This window comes from Arachis hypogaea, chromosome 8 (assembly GCF_003086295.3).
Source record: "Arachis hypogaea cultivar Tifrunner chromosome 8, arahy.Tifrunner.gnm2.J5K5, whole genome shotgun sequence".
Classification (NCBI taxonomy): Eukaryota; Viridiplantae; Streptophyta; class Magnoliopsida; order Fabales; family Fabaceae; genus Arachis; species Arachis hypogaea.
In genome coordinates this window covers 35,084,043-35,097,904 of record NC_092043.1, presented here as the reverse complement: position 1 = coordinate 35,097,904, position 13,862 = coordinate 35,084,043, and the positions used below count along the sequence as shown (strand labels likewise).

The following is a 13,862-nucleotide window of genomic DNA, read 5'->3' as shown; positions in this document are numbered from 1 at the left end:
ATCAATGCTGCAAAATTATTAAAAAGAAAAGAAAAAACGTAACAACAACAATAGGAATAAAAGAATGATGATGGAGAGAAAACAAGCAAATAAAAAGAAGGAACACGAATAAAATAAGAAAGAACGCAAAAAAAAAAAAGAAACGCGAAGAAAAATGATATATTTGTTTTAGTGAAGTACGCGTATGTATATGATGTATATAATGAGAGTGATTTTTGTTAGATTTAAATTAATTTAGTTAAAATTGATTAAAAAAAAATTAAATATGTAACAGCACTGTAATAAATGTTTACCCTTAGATTCGGAAGTTACTTCTCTCCTCTTGATGATCATGTCAAAGGAAAATTGAGAACGGTTGGTTTATTTAAGAAAAGAAAAATCTTTTTGAGTTGAAAGCATTTTTTTAGATATAAAATTTGAATAATAAATCTCTTTTTATACTTATAAAAAAGGGACTTTATAAATGATTAATATGCTAAATCTGATGTTTCGTTATTGCATCTTTGTTTCTAAATTCTAAACCCCATTTTCAGGCAATCTTGCTTTCTCTCTTGTTCTCAATTGATTGAACTTCACAATTTCACATATTTACATATTTTTTTAAAAAATAATTTACTTATATGTATATATCCGATAATCCTATGAAGATTTATGGTCCTCATAAATGGTAATGATAGATATGAACACACGGCGCAATAAAGGGAAGAGAAACCAACAATTAGCGAAAAGTAGAAAAGACTCACTCAACATGTCAATTTCTCCCACAACAAGGGAAATGAAAAATGAATTAAATAATCAACGAAAAGAAGCCATCCGCAGTTGTAATTTTTTTTTTAAAAAAAAGAAAAATAATAAATACACAAGATTTTGAAAATTGGTTCGGATGGACCGGTCGAACTGTAAACCATCGAAAAAAGTGATTCGAACAATAAGTAAAACCACAGATTTTAAAAATCGCCATCAAACCGGTGAATCGATCAGAAACCGGTCGGTTGAACCAAACCGTAACCCAACCGGTTTTTAGAGAAGGCAGTCCCTAACTCTTGCAAGCCAAGCCCTAATCGAGCTCCTCTGTCTCGCACACACACTCAGTCAGGGGGAGGGCTCCCCAATCCTCTCAATCTCATCGAGCTCACCTGCGTCCAGCCACCGTCTCGTGCCGCCGCCGTCTTCGTTCCTTCGAACAGCCACCGCCTCATGCTCGCTTACTTCCTCTCCATCGCGCAGCAGCCAGTTTTCACAACCTTGGCCCTCACTCACTCACCCCCTTCCCCCAACACCCCCTGTTCTATCTTTGAACTCGAGCAAAGTTCAAAATCACCCAACCAAAACCCTAGGTTCTCCCTGCAACGCTTCTGAGACAGTGCCGCCGCCGTCCGTGCTGTCGGCGCCTCCGCGTCCTCTCTTGTAGCCCAGGCCCTCTCTTGTAGCTCGGCGTCCTCCTTCCCCCTGTCCCCGTCCTCCCTGGCTTCTCTGTTCGAGGTTGGAGTAGCTCGGCGCCGTCTCGCCGGTCGCCGTTCGTGTCTCCATCGAAGGTTAGTGCACTGCTTTCACTTCTTCGGTTCTTCTCTTCCTTTTATGCTCTGTTTGCTGATGTTTGAATGTGAAATTGTGAATGGATTAATGGAAATCAAATAATTGATTTTGTGCTGCTGCTTTTTTTTTTTAATTTCTGAATTTTTTGTTGAAATTTTCTTGTTAGCTGCTAAAAATGGAAATCAAATAATTATTGAAGTCTTTTTGTTTAGCTTTATTGATTTCAGGTTTAGTGTGATTATGGATTATTTGTTGCTGTTTTGTAATATTTGTTGCTGAATGATAATTTTTGTTGCTGAATGCTGAATGCTGTTGGTAGTATTAATTTTGTGCTGCTATTAATTTTCTGGCTGTGCTGCTGCTGCGGTGGGTTCTGGGTTCTGGTGTGTTTTGTGGCTCTGCTGTGTTGGTCATCTTTCTCAATTGTGGATGTTCATTCCCCACTCTTCACTTGCTTTGTGTGATCATCTTTCTCAATTCTCACACTCGCAGGAACAAGAAAACTAACTCTTTTTCTGCCCTCAGGTACCACTTCATCTTTCCTTCTATTTCTGCATTCCTTCATTGTATAGTAAGTCAACTTTGATTACTGGCATAATTGAATTGGAGATTCAAGAGACACAGTTAATTTCTTAATACTGAAAAGTCACCCTTAGTTTTGATCTAATTGTTTTTTTTAGTAGGAACTAATAGAATCACTTCATGGCTTTATCATTGTTTTTCCAATTTATACTAGCTTCTTGTAAGAGAATTAAAGCTAGCTACTCTTGCCTTCCATTTTGCACAAATAGGAATATGTAAATAGGGCCATTTTATCAAACTATAGTCACAATTAGGAAGTTTAATTTAATAGTATATGATGCAGATATGCCTATGGTACAGATATTTGAGTAGAAACGAAGTATTTGTACATTATAGCTTGCATATGTTGCGGAATAGGATAATAACAATTAAGAGTATCGAGTATTGATATACTTGTTATCTCTCTTTGAAATGTTACTTTCTGTATTTACTATATATAATTTAGCTTTGCATTCTCTCAGGACTTCTTGGAACAGCGATTATAGTGTTGTTTATTGGGTTTCTTTCAATATATCATGGTATTATCTGATATCTTCACACTTTGTACTATTTGAATTGGCATTTCTTTCAATAGTCACTCACAAGCTGCTTCTATATTCTAGGAAGTTTATTTATAATTTATTTATTATTTTATCCTAAACGGTTTTTTCGGTTGAACTACGGTTAGATCGGTTGGATCAGTAAACCAGTGAACCAGTGACTGGAGCGGTTCGATGACCAGTCAGGTTCTCAGAACCTTGTGTAGGTTGATTTCATAATCTAAATTCTAAATTCCTCCAACTTCTCCGCGACTTCACCAATAGAGCCTCCATTTTCATGCGGGTGCTGAATTCAACACTCTCACTTTGTGTTGATGGGGATTACAAAACCTTCCTGCACTACTTCTTATGCTTCCCATTCCGATTTATACGCCGATGTTCTCCAATCCGCTATAAAATCCAGAGACCCTTTTGTCGGAAGATCCGTTCATGCTCGAATCATCAAACACGGCCTTCACTTAGGTGTCTTCTTGATGAACAATCTCCTCAATTTTTATGCTAAAACTGGTTCCTTCTCTGATGTTCACTGCGTGTTCGCTGAAATGCCGCTGAAGACCATTTTCTCCTGGAACACCATTCTGTCAGCATATGCCAAAAGGGGGAACTTCGAAGCTGCACAGCGAGTGTTTGATGAAATTCCTGAACCCGATTCTGTTTCCTGGACTTCAATGATAGTGGGGTATAACATGTTGGGTCGTTTTGATAATGCCATTCATATGTTTCTCAGGATGATTTCATGTGGAGTGTCGCCAACCCAGTTCACATTTACCAATGTTCTTGCTTCATGTGCTGCAACTGAAGCACTGGATATTGGTAGAAAGGTTCACTCCTTCATTGTAAAACTTGGATTATCCAGTGTTGTTCCTGTGGCCAATTCACTTCTTAACATGTATGCAAAGTCAGGTGATTCAGTAATGGCGAAGGTTGTGTTTGACCGGATGAGGTTAAAAGACAAATCAACTTGGAATACTATGATTTCGATGCATATGCATTTTGGTCAACTTGACCTTGGACTTGCCCTTTTTCAGGAAATGATTGATCCAGACATTGTTTCTTGGAATTCGATCATTACAGGATATACTCATCAAGGACATGATGTCAAAGCCCTTGAAATTTTTTCACTTATGCTTAACAGTTCATCTTCAAAGCCAGATAAATACACCTTGGGAAGTATTCTGTCAGCTTGTGCCAATCTTGAAAATTTAAAACTTGGGAAACAAATCCATGCGTACATGGTAAGAGCTAATATAGACATATCTGGAGCCGTAAGAAATGCTCTTATCTTAATGTATGCAAAGGCTGGTGGCATTGAAATTGCTCATAGGATTGTAGATATTACAGGTATCTCAAATCTTGATGTTATAGCATTCACATCACTGCTAGATGGCTTTGTTAAAATTGGGGATATAAACCCGGCAAGAGATATATTTGACTCATTAGAATTTCGAGATGTAGTTGCATGGACAGCCATGATTGTAGGTTATGCACAGAATGGTTTACTTAGCGATGCTTTGGATCTCTTCAGGAAAATGGTTAGAGAAGGTCCAAAGCCAAACAACTATACTTTAGCAGCGGTTTTAAGTGTCTTTTCAAGCTTGGCTTCTCTTGGTCACGGTAAGCAGCTTCATGCAACTGCCATAAGATTGCAAGAAGCATCATCAATTTCTGTTGGTAATGCTTTAATTACTATGTATTCAAGATCAGGAAGCATCAGAGATGCAAGGAAAGTATTCAAACAGATATGCTCTAACAAGAATAAATTGACTTGGACTTGCATGATTATAGCTCTAGCTCAACATGGTTTTGGAAAAGATGCTGTAGAACTGTTCGACACTATGCTGAAACTTGACATAGAGCCTGACCAAATTACTTATGTTGGTGTCTTGTCTGCTTGTTCGCATGTGGGATTGGTACAACAGGGTAAGAGTTACTTTAGTTTAATGAAAAATGCTCATCACATTGAACCCACCTCTAGCCATTATGCTTGCATGATTGACCTGCTTGGGCGTGCTGGATTGCTTGAAGAAGCATATCATTTTATAAAAAACATGCCTGTTGAACCAGATGTTATAGCTTGGGGTTCACTTTTGGCTTCTTGCAGGGTTCATAAAAATGTGGATTTAGCTAAAGTGGCAGCTGAAAATTTGCTTCTTCTTGATCCCAACAATAGTGGGGCTTACTCAGCACTTGCTAATACACTTTCAGCTTGTGGAAGATGGAAAGATGCTGCTATGATTAGGAAATCAATGAAGGACAGAGCAGTAAAGAAGGAACAAGGAATCACCTGGGTTCAAATCCAGAACAAGGTCCATATTTTTGGGGTTGAAGATGGGCTTCATCCACAAAGAGATGCAATATATAGAATGATTTCAAAAATATGGATGGAGATAAAGAAAATGGGCTTTATTCCAGACACTGATTCTGTCTTGCATGATCTAGACCAGGAAGTGAAGGAACAAATCCTTAGACACCATAGCGAAAAACTCGCTATTGCATTTGCTTTGTTAAATACTCCAGGATATGCCACACTGAGAATCATGAAGAACCTTAGAGTCTGCAATGACTGTCATTCCGCCATAAAATATATCTCTAAGCTTGTCGGTAGAGAAATTATTGTAAGAGACTCCACACGTTTTCATCATTTCAATGATGGTTCATGTTCATGTCAGGATTACTGGTAGAAGAAACAGTGGAATTTCATGAAGAATCCGACTAGAACTGAGGAGTAATTTACAAGTATATTAAACTGAAAATATATAAATGTATACAGGAGCTTAAAATCATTCACTTTTTTAGATGAGTTTGCCTGAGGTCTGACTTCAAGTGGACGCGCGCTAGAATGCTTCTGAGTCAATCAAATGCTTGTGTTCTTGTTCATGCCTGTCAAGATATCTTGCAGTTGAGGTCTAATTTTACCAAATTGGAGGCGGCACATTTTCTATAACCTTGGATTTGAATCAATCAGTTCAGATAATTCGGTGGTCTCTCTTTACCTGGTCTGCTTTGGTTCATAGTATCCACACCTATTTTAATTGACTTTCAATTTCTTGCATCTGAGAAATGATTTTTCATTTTTTATTTTTTTGGGGTATATTGATGACAGTTAATCATTGTATTACTCATAGTGGCTTAAGGGATGACAGTATATTGATGACAGTTATCCGTCACCAGCTCTGTTCCTGACTTCCTGCCTCCGTCGCCAGCTTTGTTGCTGCCTCCTTGCCAGCTCTGTTCTTCACTTGTTCTAGGTATTTTACTTTTTTTTTTTTTTTACAATAATTGTTAAATAATTATTGTTGAATAATCTGTGAGGTTGAATAATTGTTGTGTGAATTACTAGGTAGAATAATAGATTAAATAATTGTTGAATAATTGTAGTTAGTTAGTCTGGAAACCACTAAATCATGCTGTTGTTAATGGGTTGAATAATTATTGATTAATTTTGTTTTCGACAGATTCCACTCGGAATCCAGCATGATCACCCGAGAAGCTGCCGTCAAACTAATGCCTTCGGCACAAGCTGTAATCGAAGCAAGGAGTATCTTTGAAACTCCACCAGGTTCCTCAAACTTATCCATCACTCTACCACGCTCGAAGAGCTCTAGTTGAGCTCTAGTTCCCCGGTTAACATGAGAATTTCCCGCCCTTTTTCCCATTTGAAGAACTCAAAATATTCTATAAATAACTTCACTGGTGCAATGGTGTGCCAGAAGATGAGGATCTTCTCCTTCTGGACCACGCGATAGATAAGGCTCATACCAAATTTTACCTTAGAGACCGCATCTTCAAATCAAACTTGCATTTCTATAGCTCTCTCAGCAATTTTTATCAACCAAGTATGTATGGACCCAAGAGTTATCAAAAGCTCTAACTCAAGAGGATATCCATTGCACTTTTGCATTTTTTTTGTGCAGTCTCTTCAACATCTCATGCTGCATATCGGTTGTGTTCATCAACAAAGTATAAATTTGCAAACCGGGTAGGTCGTCCGAGCTACTACCTTCATAAACATCTATAAAACCATTTGTTAAATTTCTCATGTATAAATTTCTATGATTGATGACAACAGTGGATGCTGGTATTATATGTTTGATTTGTTGTTTTTGTTATTTGATTTTTGAATTTGTATTTGAATGAGATCATAATATTTTGGTTTATGTAGTACTTTTAATTTAGATAATATTTTAAAGTTTATATTAGACTATAATTATGTTTTAGAGTGTTTATTTATATTTTATTTGTTATTTTATTATAAAATGGTTTTTCGGTTTAACCATAATTGAACCGGTTAGACATAAATCAATGAACCAATTGTTAGAACGGTTTAATGATCGGTTCGGTTTTCAAAACCTTGTAAATACATGAAAAATTAATTTTTAATTAGTTGATATTAATTGATTTTTATTATGAAATTAATTTTCAAATATTATTTTTAACCCTTATTTTTGGAGTATTTAACATTTAGAATTAGGATATAAAAAAAATTTAGAATTTAAGATTTAAAATTTAGAATATAAAAATAATTTTAAAAAATTAACTGATATTAACTTAAAAAAATTAACTCTTTAATTAAACTCAAATAATATTCCAATTAAAAAAGAAAAGAAAAGAAATCACAAGGTCACAACACAATATTCTGAATTCTATTTCCCGAGTACAAAAGAAAATGGCAAATATATTCCAATTTGGCTTGTGCTTGAGGTTTAAGCACTCAACTTTTGTTTCTCTTCTTTTTTAATGTATGGAATAAAAAAAATTTCTTAGTCAATGATTCCATTGTTGTATTTTGTTAAGACGTGGCCGTATTGTACGTAAGTGTTACGGTCTTAAATATGTCTCGACAAAAATAATTTTCCAAATGGAAAATATTGTAGCCACATTTCAATTTGGAATATAAATAGAAACAAGAATGCCAATATCAATCAGTAGTACTAGTTTGACCTGGAAGAAACTCGTTAATTTTCAGTTAGTGTATCAATATTAAAATAATATTCCATCCATTTAAAATATAGATTTAACTAACAAATATTTTAATCCAAAACAAAAATTTTATTTTTTAAAAAATATTTACTTTGAAAAATTGTTGGCTTAAAAAAGTTTTAATCTCTATTTTTTTATTTTTCCATTTTGGTTTAACTTTAAAAAGACTTATATATGTTAGTATTTATTTCCAAACAAATTAAATACTGACTAATATTTTGTCATATTAGTATTTCAGTTTGTCACATAGGATTTAATATGTTTCATCAACATTTAACGAAACAAATTAGTAGTAAAAGACTAAACTAGAAAAATTTTAAATTATATTTGATCAAAATCAAAAGAAAAATTTAACAAAAATAACAAATAAATATTTTATGAAGACAAAAAATTTATTTGAACTAAATTTTTTCAATTCATTTATAATATATTTATAAAGAAATTAAAATATTTATTACAAGCATCTCAACGGATGTGATTTAGCAGAGTTTAATTTGATGAATTAATTGTGTAAAATATTTTATACTGTCATCCAATCAATTCAAATTTTTAAATAACTATTTGTATAATTAATATAAAAAATAATTTTTTTAACTAAATTAAATTAGTTTAGTAGTTAACTCACCAGTTCACTTAAACAAGTGTCGGGTTCCAATCCGAACTCGTAAATGTTTAATTTTGAATATAAGTGATTTTAGTCTCTATAAATAGACGGCGAGACACGAGCTTTCTTATTAGTTTCACATGCCGTTTCCAAGCACACTCTCCTCTTCTCTGTGTGTCTTTCCGTGATAATAGGAGTTTCTTTCAGTTACTAATAACTCTATCAGCTTCTTCTTCTTTTCTTTTCTATGCACTTTCTCGTGCCCACATCGTAAGCACCCTTCTAGCAACAACATCTTTCATCTACGGTGTGTCACGGGATTAATCTCTCTCACTCTCTGTAGTATTCTTTTTTCTTTTAATAGATTAATTTTCTGAGGTCACTGTTATACAGTAACAAGAAATAGATTGTTGTGAAGCTTTGTGGGGTCATACATATATTTATTTGCATGAATTGAATTGTTGTTATAATACAGATATAAAAATAGAACAAAGAAACGCACATAGTTTTTTGTGAGGAAGGACTAAGATGGCAGCTACTAGTAGGAACATTGAGAAGATGGCTTCAATTGATGCTCAGCTGAGGTTGCTGGCACCAAGGAAGGTTTCTGATGATGACAAGCTTGTTGAGTATGATGCTTTGTTGCTTGATCGATTCCTTGACATTCTTCAGGATTTGCATGGTGAAGATATCAGGCAAACGGTAATTCACCTCAATTTTCTATCAAGGACTTTACTTTTGGTTTAATTTTAGCTGATTTCTTAAACCCCATTTCGAATTTCATGGAAAGATTAATCCTTGTTGGTGTTTGGACGTTTCCCTTTTGATTTGTATGGTAGTGTGTCCCCTGGATTTGAGAAATTTTCACTTTTCCAATCTTTAGTTGAATATACAGTTTTCAAATTACTCTGTAGATTTTTGCTCTGTGTCACTATCATGGTAGTACTTCAATGTTTCAGCTGCATTTACTCGTAATTTTTCTTCAATTGTAGCAATTGGAATGCAAGAGAAACGTTAATCTAGAACCAGGGGCCTTTACTCTTTTTGATTTTGTTTTAGAGCCATAAGTAAATGCAAACTCTTAAGTAAATAAATTCAGTTCCACTTTGATATGATGCACAAAATCTGCTCCTTTTTTTCTTTCCTGGTAATATTTTGATCTATTGACTCTAGAAAAGAGGGGAGAAGTTTAATATGCACAAGTACTCTCAAACATGTTACATACTAAGGATTGGCACTGACTCAAAAAGAGGAACCAAATATTCCGCTTTGTTTTGTAATTTTTTCTTTCTTTGTTATTTTCCTGTTGTGGCTTATAGTTTCAACAATTTGATGCTTAATAGGTTCAAGATTGTTATGAGCTTTCAGCTGAGTATGAAGGGAAGCATAAGACTGAGAAGTTGGAGGAACTTGGGAATATGCTAACTGGTCTTGATGCTGGGGATTCTATTGTCATTGCCAAATCATTTTCCCACATGCTTAATTTGGCTAACTTGGCAGAAGAAGTCCAAATTGCCTACCGAAGAAGGATTAAGCTATTAAAGAAGGGCGATTTTGCTGATGAGAACTCTGCCATCACTGAATCTGACATTGAAGAAACCTTCAAGAGGCTTGTGACTGAACTGAAGAAGTCCCCACAGGAAGTGTTTGATGCTTTGAAGAACCAAACTGTAGATTTGGTCCTAACTGCTCATCCCACTCAGTCCATTCGTCGATCTCTGCTGCAAAAGCATGGAAGGTTTGTCACTGGACTCGGGAATAATTATAGTCCATTAACTGCGAATTCAATTCACCAGAATCTGGAAATCATTGATCTCATTGGTAATCATTGTCCTCTTTTTTCAGGATAAGGAACTGTCTGACACAGTTGTATGCGAAAGACATAACACCGGATGATAAGCAGGAACTTGATGAGGCTCTCCAAAGAGAGGTGCATTCTTGATTCTGTGTACTGTTATGCATTTCGGTTTCTTTTCTTATTTGTTGTCAGCTGTATATGATTTCTATTACCATTTCCCTTTGATATGTCAGTAAATTTTATGGTTTCAAATTTTTGGTTACATATATGTGGCTATGTTTATGGTAAAGCAATGGCTCTAAAGATGTTTCTCTCATGCAGATTCAAGCTGCATTTCGCACAGATGAAATTCGAAGGAGTCCTCCAACACCACAAGATGAGATGAGGGCAGGAATGAGCTACTTTCATGAGACAATATGGAAAGGTGTACCAAAGTTTTTGCGCCGTGTTGACACAGCTCTGAAGAACATCGGAATAAATGAGCGTGTCCCATACAATGCCCCTCTTATTCAATTCTCTTCTTGGATGGGAGGAGATCGTGATGGTACCTTACTTTTTTTTCCCAAAAATTAGCACACAAACTTATTTCTCGTTAAATCTCAAACTTAATTATCTTCAAAGTATTCATGTGGCATGGATTTAAAATATCTTAACCTCATCCATGATGCTTCGCTATTTCTTTGTTTGTTTTTCTTTTGAGTTTTGATTCTCAGCTTCATATGTATAATGTCCATTACAGGTAACCCTAGGGTAACCCCTGAAGTTACAAGGGATGTGTGTTTGCTGGCTAGAATGATGGCTGCTAATTTATACTTCTCTCAGATAGAAGATCTCATGTTTGAGGTATCAAATATGCTGCTATTATAACAATGTATTTGGTATGTAATTTTGTGAAAGCATTAAAAGCATGATTCTTAAATTATTGATTCTATCTGCATTTTTAGTTGTCTATGTGGCGCTGCAATGATGAGCTTCGTGTTCGTGCTGATGAACTCCATGTGTCCTCAAGGAGAGATGCAAAACATTACATTGGTATGTTCTACTTTTCTCTGAACTGCATAATGAACTATTGAAATCTTCATTGGAATCTACAAAACTGAACTGTTCACACCTATTGATTCATTTAGAGTTGAATACTTGGCAAGTAAAATTCAGTTGCTCTTGAATGTCATTCATTGTAATAATTTCTTCATTCCCTCAGAATTTTGGAAGCAGATTCCTCCAAATGAGCCATATCGTGTTATTCTTGGTGATGTGAGGGACAAACTATACAATACACGCGAACGTGCTCGCCAGTTATTAGCCAATGGAACCTCTGACATCCCCGAAGAGACAACCTTCACAAATGTTGAGCAGGTATTGTCCTCAGAACAGCCCTATAAACTGCAATCACCTTATGGTTTGTAGTCACATACTGAGTTCCTTCTTTACCGTGGTACTTTCTAATTTTTATGGACACTTATAATTACCTATATCATACATATTTATGTTGCTCCTTAAAATTGATTTCTTATGTTTTTTATTTCATTCAGAGTAGTAAATCCATGATTCACAAAGGACAATACAAAATGCATGGCAATATATGTTAAAACACTATTTGACTCCAATTCATTTCTTGCAGTTCCTGGAGCCCCTTGAACTCTGCTATAGATCACTCTGCGCATGTGGTGATCGACCAATAGCAGATGGTAGCCTTCTTGATTTCTTGCGGCAAGTTTCCACATTTGGACTCTCAATGGTAAGACTCGACATTCGTCAAGAGTCAGACCGGCACACTGATGTCATGGATGCCATTACCAAACACTTGGAGATTGGATCATACCGAGAGTGGTCTGAGGAACGCAGGCAGGAATGGCTTCTGTCAGAGCTCAGTGGAAAGCGCCCTCTGTTCGGCCCTGATCTTCCCAAAACAGAAGAGATCGCCGATGTTCTGGAAACCTTCCATGTCATTGCAGAACTTCCCTCAGACAACTTTGGTGCCTACATAATCTCAATGGCAACAGCACCGTCTGATGTGCTTGCTGTTGAGCTCTTACAACGGGAATGCCATGTGAAGCAACCGCTAAGGGTCGTGCCATTGTTTGAAAAGCTTGCTGATCTTGAGTCTGCTCCTGCTGCAGTGGCGCGGCTTTTCTCTATTGATTGGTACAGAAACCGAATCAATGGGAAGCAAGAAGTTATGATAGGATACTCAGACTCAGGAAAAGATGCCGGTCGTCTTTCTGCGGCTTGGGCGCTGTACAAGGCTCAAGAGGAGCTCATAAAGGTTGCAAAGGATTTCGGTGTTAAGCTGACAATGTTCCATGGCAGAGGAGGGACTGTTGGAAGAGGAGGCGGCCCCACTCACCTTGCTATATTATCTCAGCCACCAGAAACCATTCATGGCTCACTTCGGGTGACAGTTCAAGGTGAAGTTATTGAACAATCCTTTGGAGAGGAGCACTTGTGCTTTAGAACTCTCCAGCGATTCACTGCTGCTACACTTGAGCACGGAATGCACCCTCCCGTGTCACCCAAACCGGAATGGCGAGTGCTGCTAGATGAGATGGCTGTCATTGCAACGAAGGAGTATCGCTCCATTGTTTTCCAGGAACCCCGTTTTGTTGAATACTTCCGATGTGTAAGTATTATCTACACTCAATCTTGATTTATTAACCTAGATATAGAAGATGATAGCCTTGGAAGAAAATATATAGCAATTTAGGTGGTATTCTTCATTAAGTAAAAATTTGCTGAGATTTCATTGATAATGTTCATAACAAATGCTTATGTAACATTAATTTTATAGTTTTTCAAATAATTTGATATTAAGCATTACTTTTCTTCTTTATTTATGATTATTATTGTGATCTGCAGGCTACCCCTGAGTTGGAGTATGGACGAATGAACATTGGAAGTCGTCCATCAAAGAGAAAGCCGAGTGGAGGAATCGAATCACTGCGTGCTATTCCATGGATTTTTGCTTGGACACAAACAAGGTTTCATTTGCCAGTGTGGCTTGGCTTTGGTTCTGCATTTAAGCATGCAATTGAGAAGGATCCAAAGAATCTCCTAATGCTTCAAGATATGTACAACCAGTGGCCTTTCTTCAGGGTCACCCTGGACTTGATCGAGATGGTGTTCGCCAAGGGAGACCCGGGGATCGCTTCCCTGTACGACAAACTCCTAGTGTCAGAAGAGCTGTTGCCATTCGGAGAGCGCTTGAGGACTAAATATGAAGAAACCAAGAGTTTTCTCCTTCAGGTAATTCATTACTTGCTGTAACATCGTGATAAAATATATCTATAAATTTGAATGAAACTTATCATGGCACTTTAACTTGCCAAACTTTGTACTTCAACATCTTTTGTGTATATTGTAGGTTGCTGGGCACAGGGATCTTCTTGAAGGTGACCCCTACTTGAAGCAAAGGCTTCGTCTCCGCGATTCATACATCACAACCCTGAATGTGTTACAAGCCTACACGTTGAAGAGAATCCGCGACCCCGACTACCATGTCAAGTTGAGGCCACATTTGTCAAAGGAATTCATGGAATCAAGCAAGCCAGCTGCAGAACTTGTTAAACTCAACCCAAAAAGTGAGTATGCTCCTGGTTTGGAGGACACACTTATCTTGACAATGAAGGGTATTGCTGCTGGCATGCAAAACACAGGTTAAGAAGCTGAAAAAAATTGGCATTTTTTTTTTGTTATGTCAGTGGATATGTAAACATTGTATAACCTATTCTATGATGTCTGCTGGATATTTAGATCAGCATCATATGACTGTGTCGCTAATACTATTGTTATTTATATAATAAGACTTCGATCCTTTATTATGGCA

At 36.4% G+C, this 13,862-nt stretch overlaps 2 protein-coding genes across 7 annotated transcripts; both read left to right on the top strand.

Annotated features, from left to right (window-relative positions):
* The first annotated feature begins 1,038 nt into the window (after positions 1 to 1,038).
* On the top strand, positions 1,039 to 6,864 carry LOC112707197 (pentatricopeptide repeat-containing protein At2g22070). 4 transcript variants are annotated; one of them, XR_011864801.1, is made up of 5 exons: positions 1,048 to 1,535; positions 2,029 to 2,061; positions 2,580 to 2,636; positions 5,783 to 5,905; positions 6,113 to 6,864. XR_011864801.1 is itself a non-coding variant. In XM_072201220.1 (3 exons), the coding sequence occupies exon 1, from the start codon at positions 2,972 to 2,974 to the stop codon at positions 5,336 to 5,338; it is 2,367 nt and encodes a 788-aa protein (XP_072057321.1). In that variant the 5' UTR covers positions 2,824 to 2,971; the 3' UTR covers positions 5,339 to 5,653; positions 5,783 to 5,905; positions 6,113 to 6,864. The 4 variants fall into 4 exon arrangements, 1 of the variants encoding a protein (XP_072057321.1); XR_003156009.3 differs by lacking the exon at positions 2,580 to 2,636 and having other exon boundaries at positions 1,039 to 1,535; XM_072201220.1 differs by lacking the exons at positions 1,048 to 1,535; positions 2,029 to 2,061; positions 2,580 to 2,636 and adding an exon at positions 2,824 to 5,653.
* Positions 6,865 to 8,090: 1,226 nt separating this feature from the next.
* Positions 8,091 to 13,862, top strand: LOC112707195 (phosphoenolpyruvate carboxylase 2). 3 transcript variants are annotated; one of them, XM_025758830.3, is made up of 11 exons: positions 8,302 to 8,548; positions 8,717 to 8,943; positions 9,585 to 9,979; positions 10,087 to 10,171; positions 10,361 to 10,583; positions 10,779 to 10,882; positions 10,984 to 11,071; positions 11,241 to 11,395; positions 11,661 to 12,659; positions 12,896 to 13,282; positions 13,401 to 13,862. In XM_025758830.3, exons 2-11 carry the CDS (start codon positions 8,770 to 8,772, stop codon positions 13,695 to 13,697), a joined length of 2,907 nt encoding a protein of 968 aa, XP_025614615.1. In that variant the 5' UTR covers positions 8,302 to 8,548; positions 8,717 to 8,769; the 3' UTR covers positions 13,698 to 13,862. The 3 variants fall into 3 exon arrangements, with proteins under 3 accessions (XP_072057320.1, XP_025614615.1, XP_025614616.1); XM_025758831.3 differs by having other exon boundaries at positions 8,351 to 8,511; XM_072201219.1 differs by having other exon boundaries at positions 8,091 to 8,943.

Bases quoted from the DNA above. Each gene is read 5' to 3' on its own strand.
- LOC112707197 (XM_072201220.1), top strand. From the start codon at position 2,972: ATGGGGATTACAAAACCTTCCTGCACTACTTCTTATGCTTCCCATTCC.
- LOC112707195 (XM_072201219.1), top strand. From the start codon at position 8,770: ATGGCAGCTACTAGTAGGAACATTGAGAAGATGGCTTCAATTGATGCT. The intron at 10,172-10,360 runs GTGCATTCTTGA...TCTCTCATGCAG, and splicing joins ATGAGGCTCTCCAAAGAGAG to ATTCAAGCTGCATTTCGCAC. The intron at 10,883-10,983 runs GTATCAAATATG...CTGCATTTTTAG, and splicing joins TAGAAGATCTCATGTTTGAG to TTGTCTATGTGGCGCTGCAA.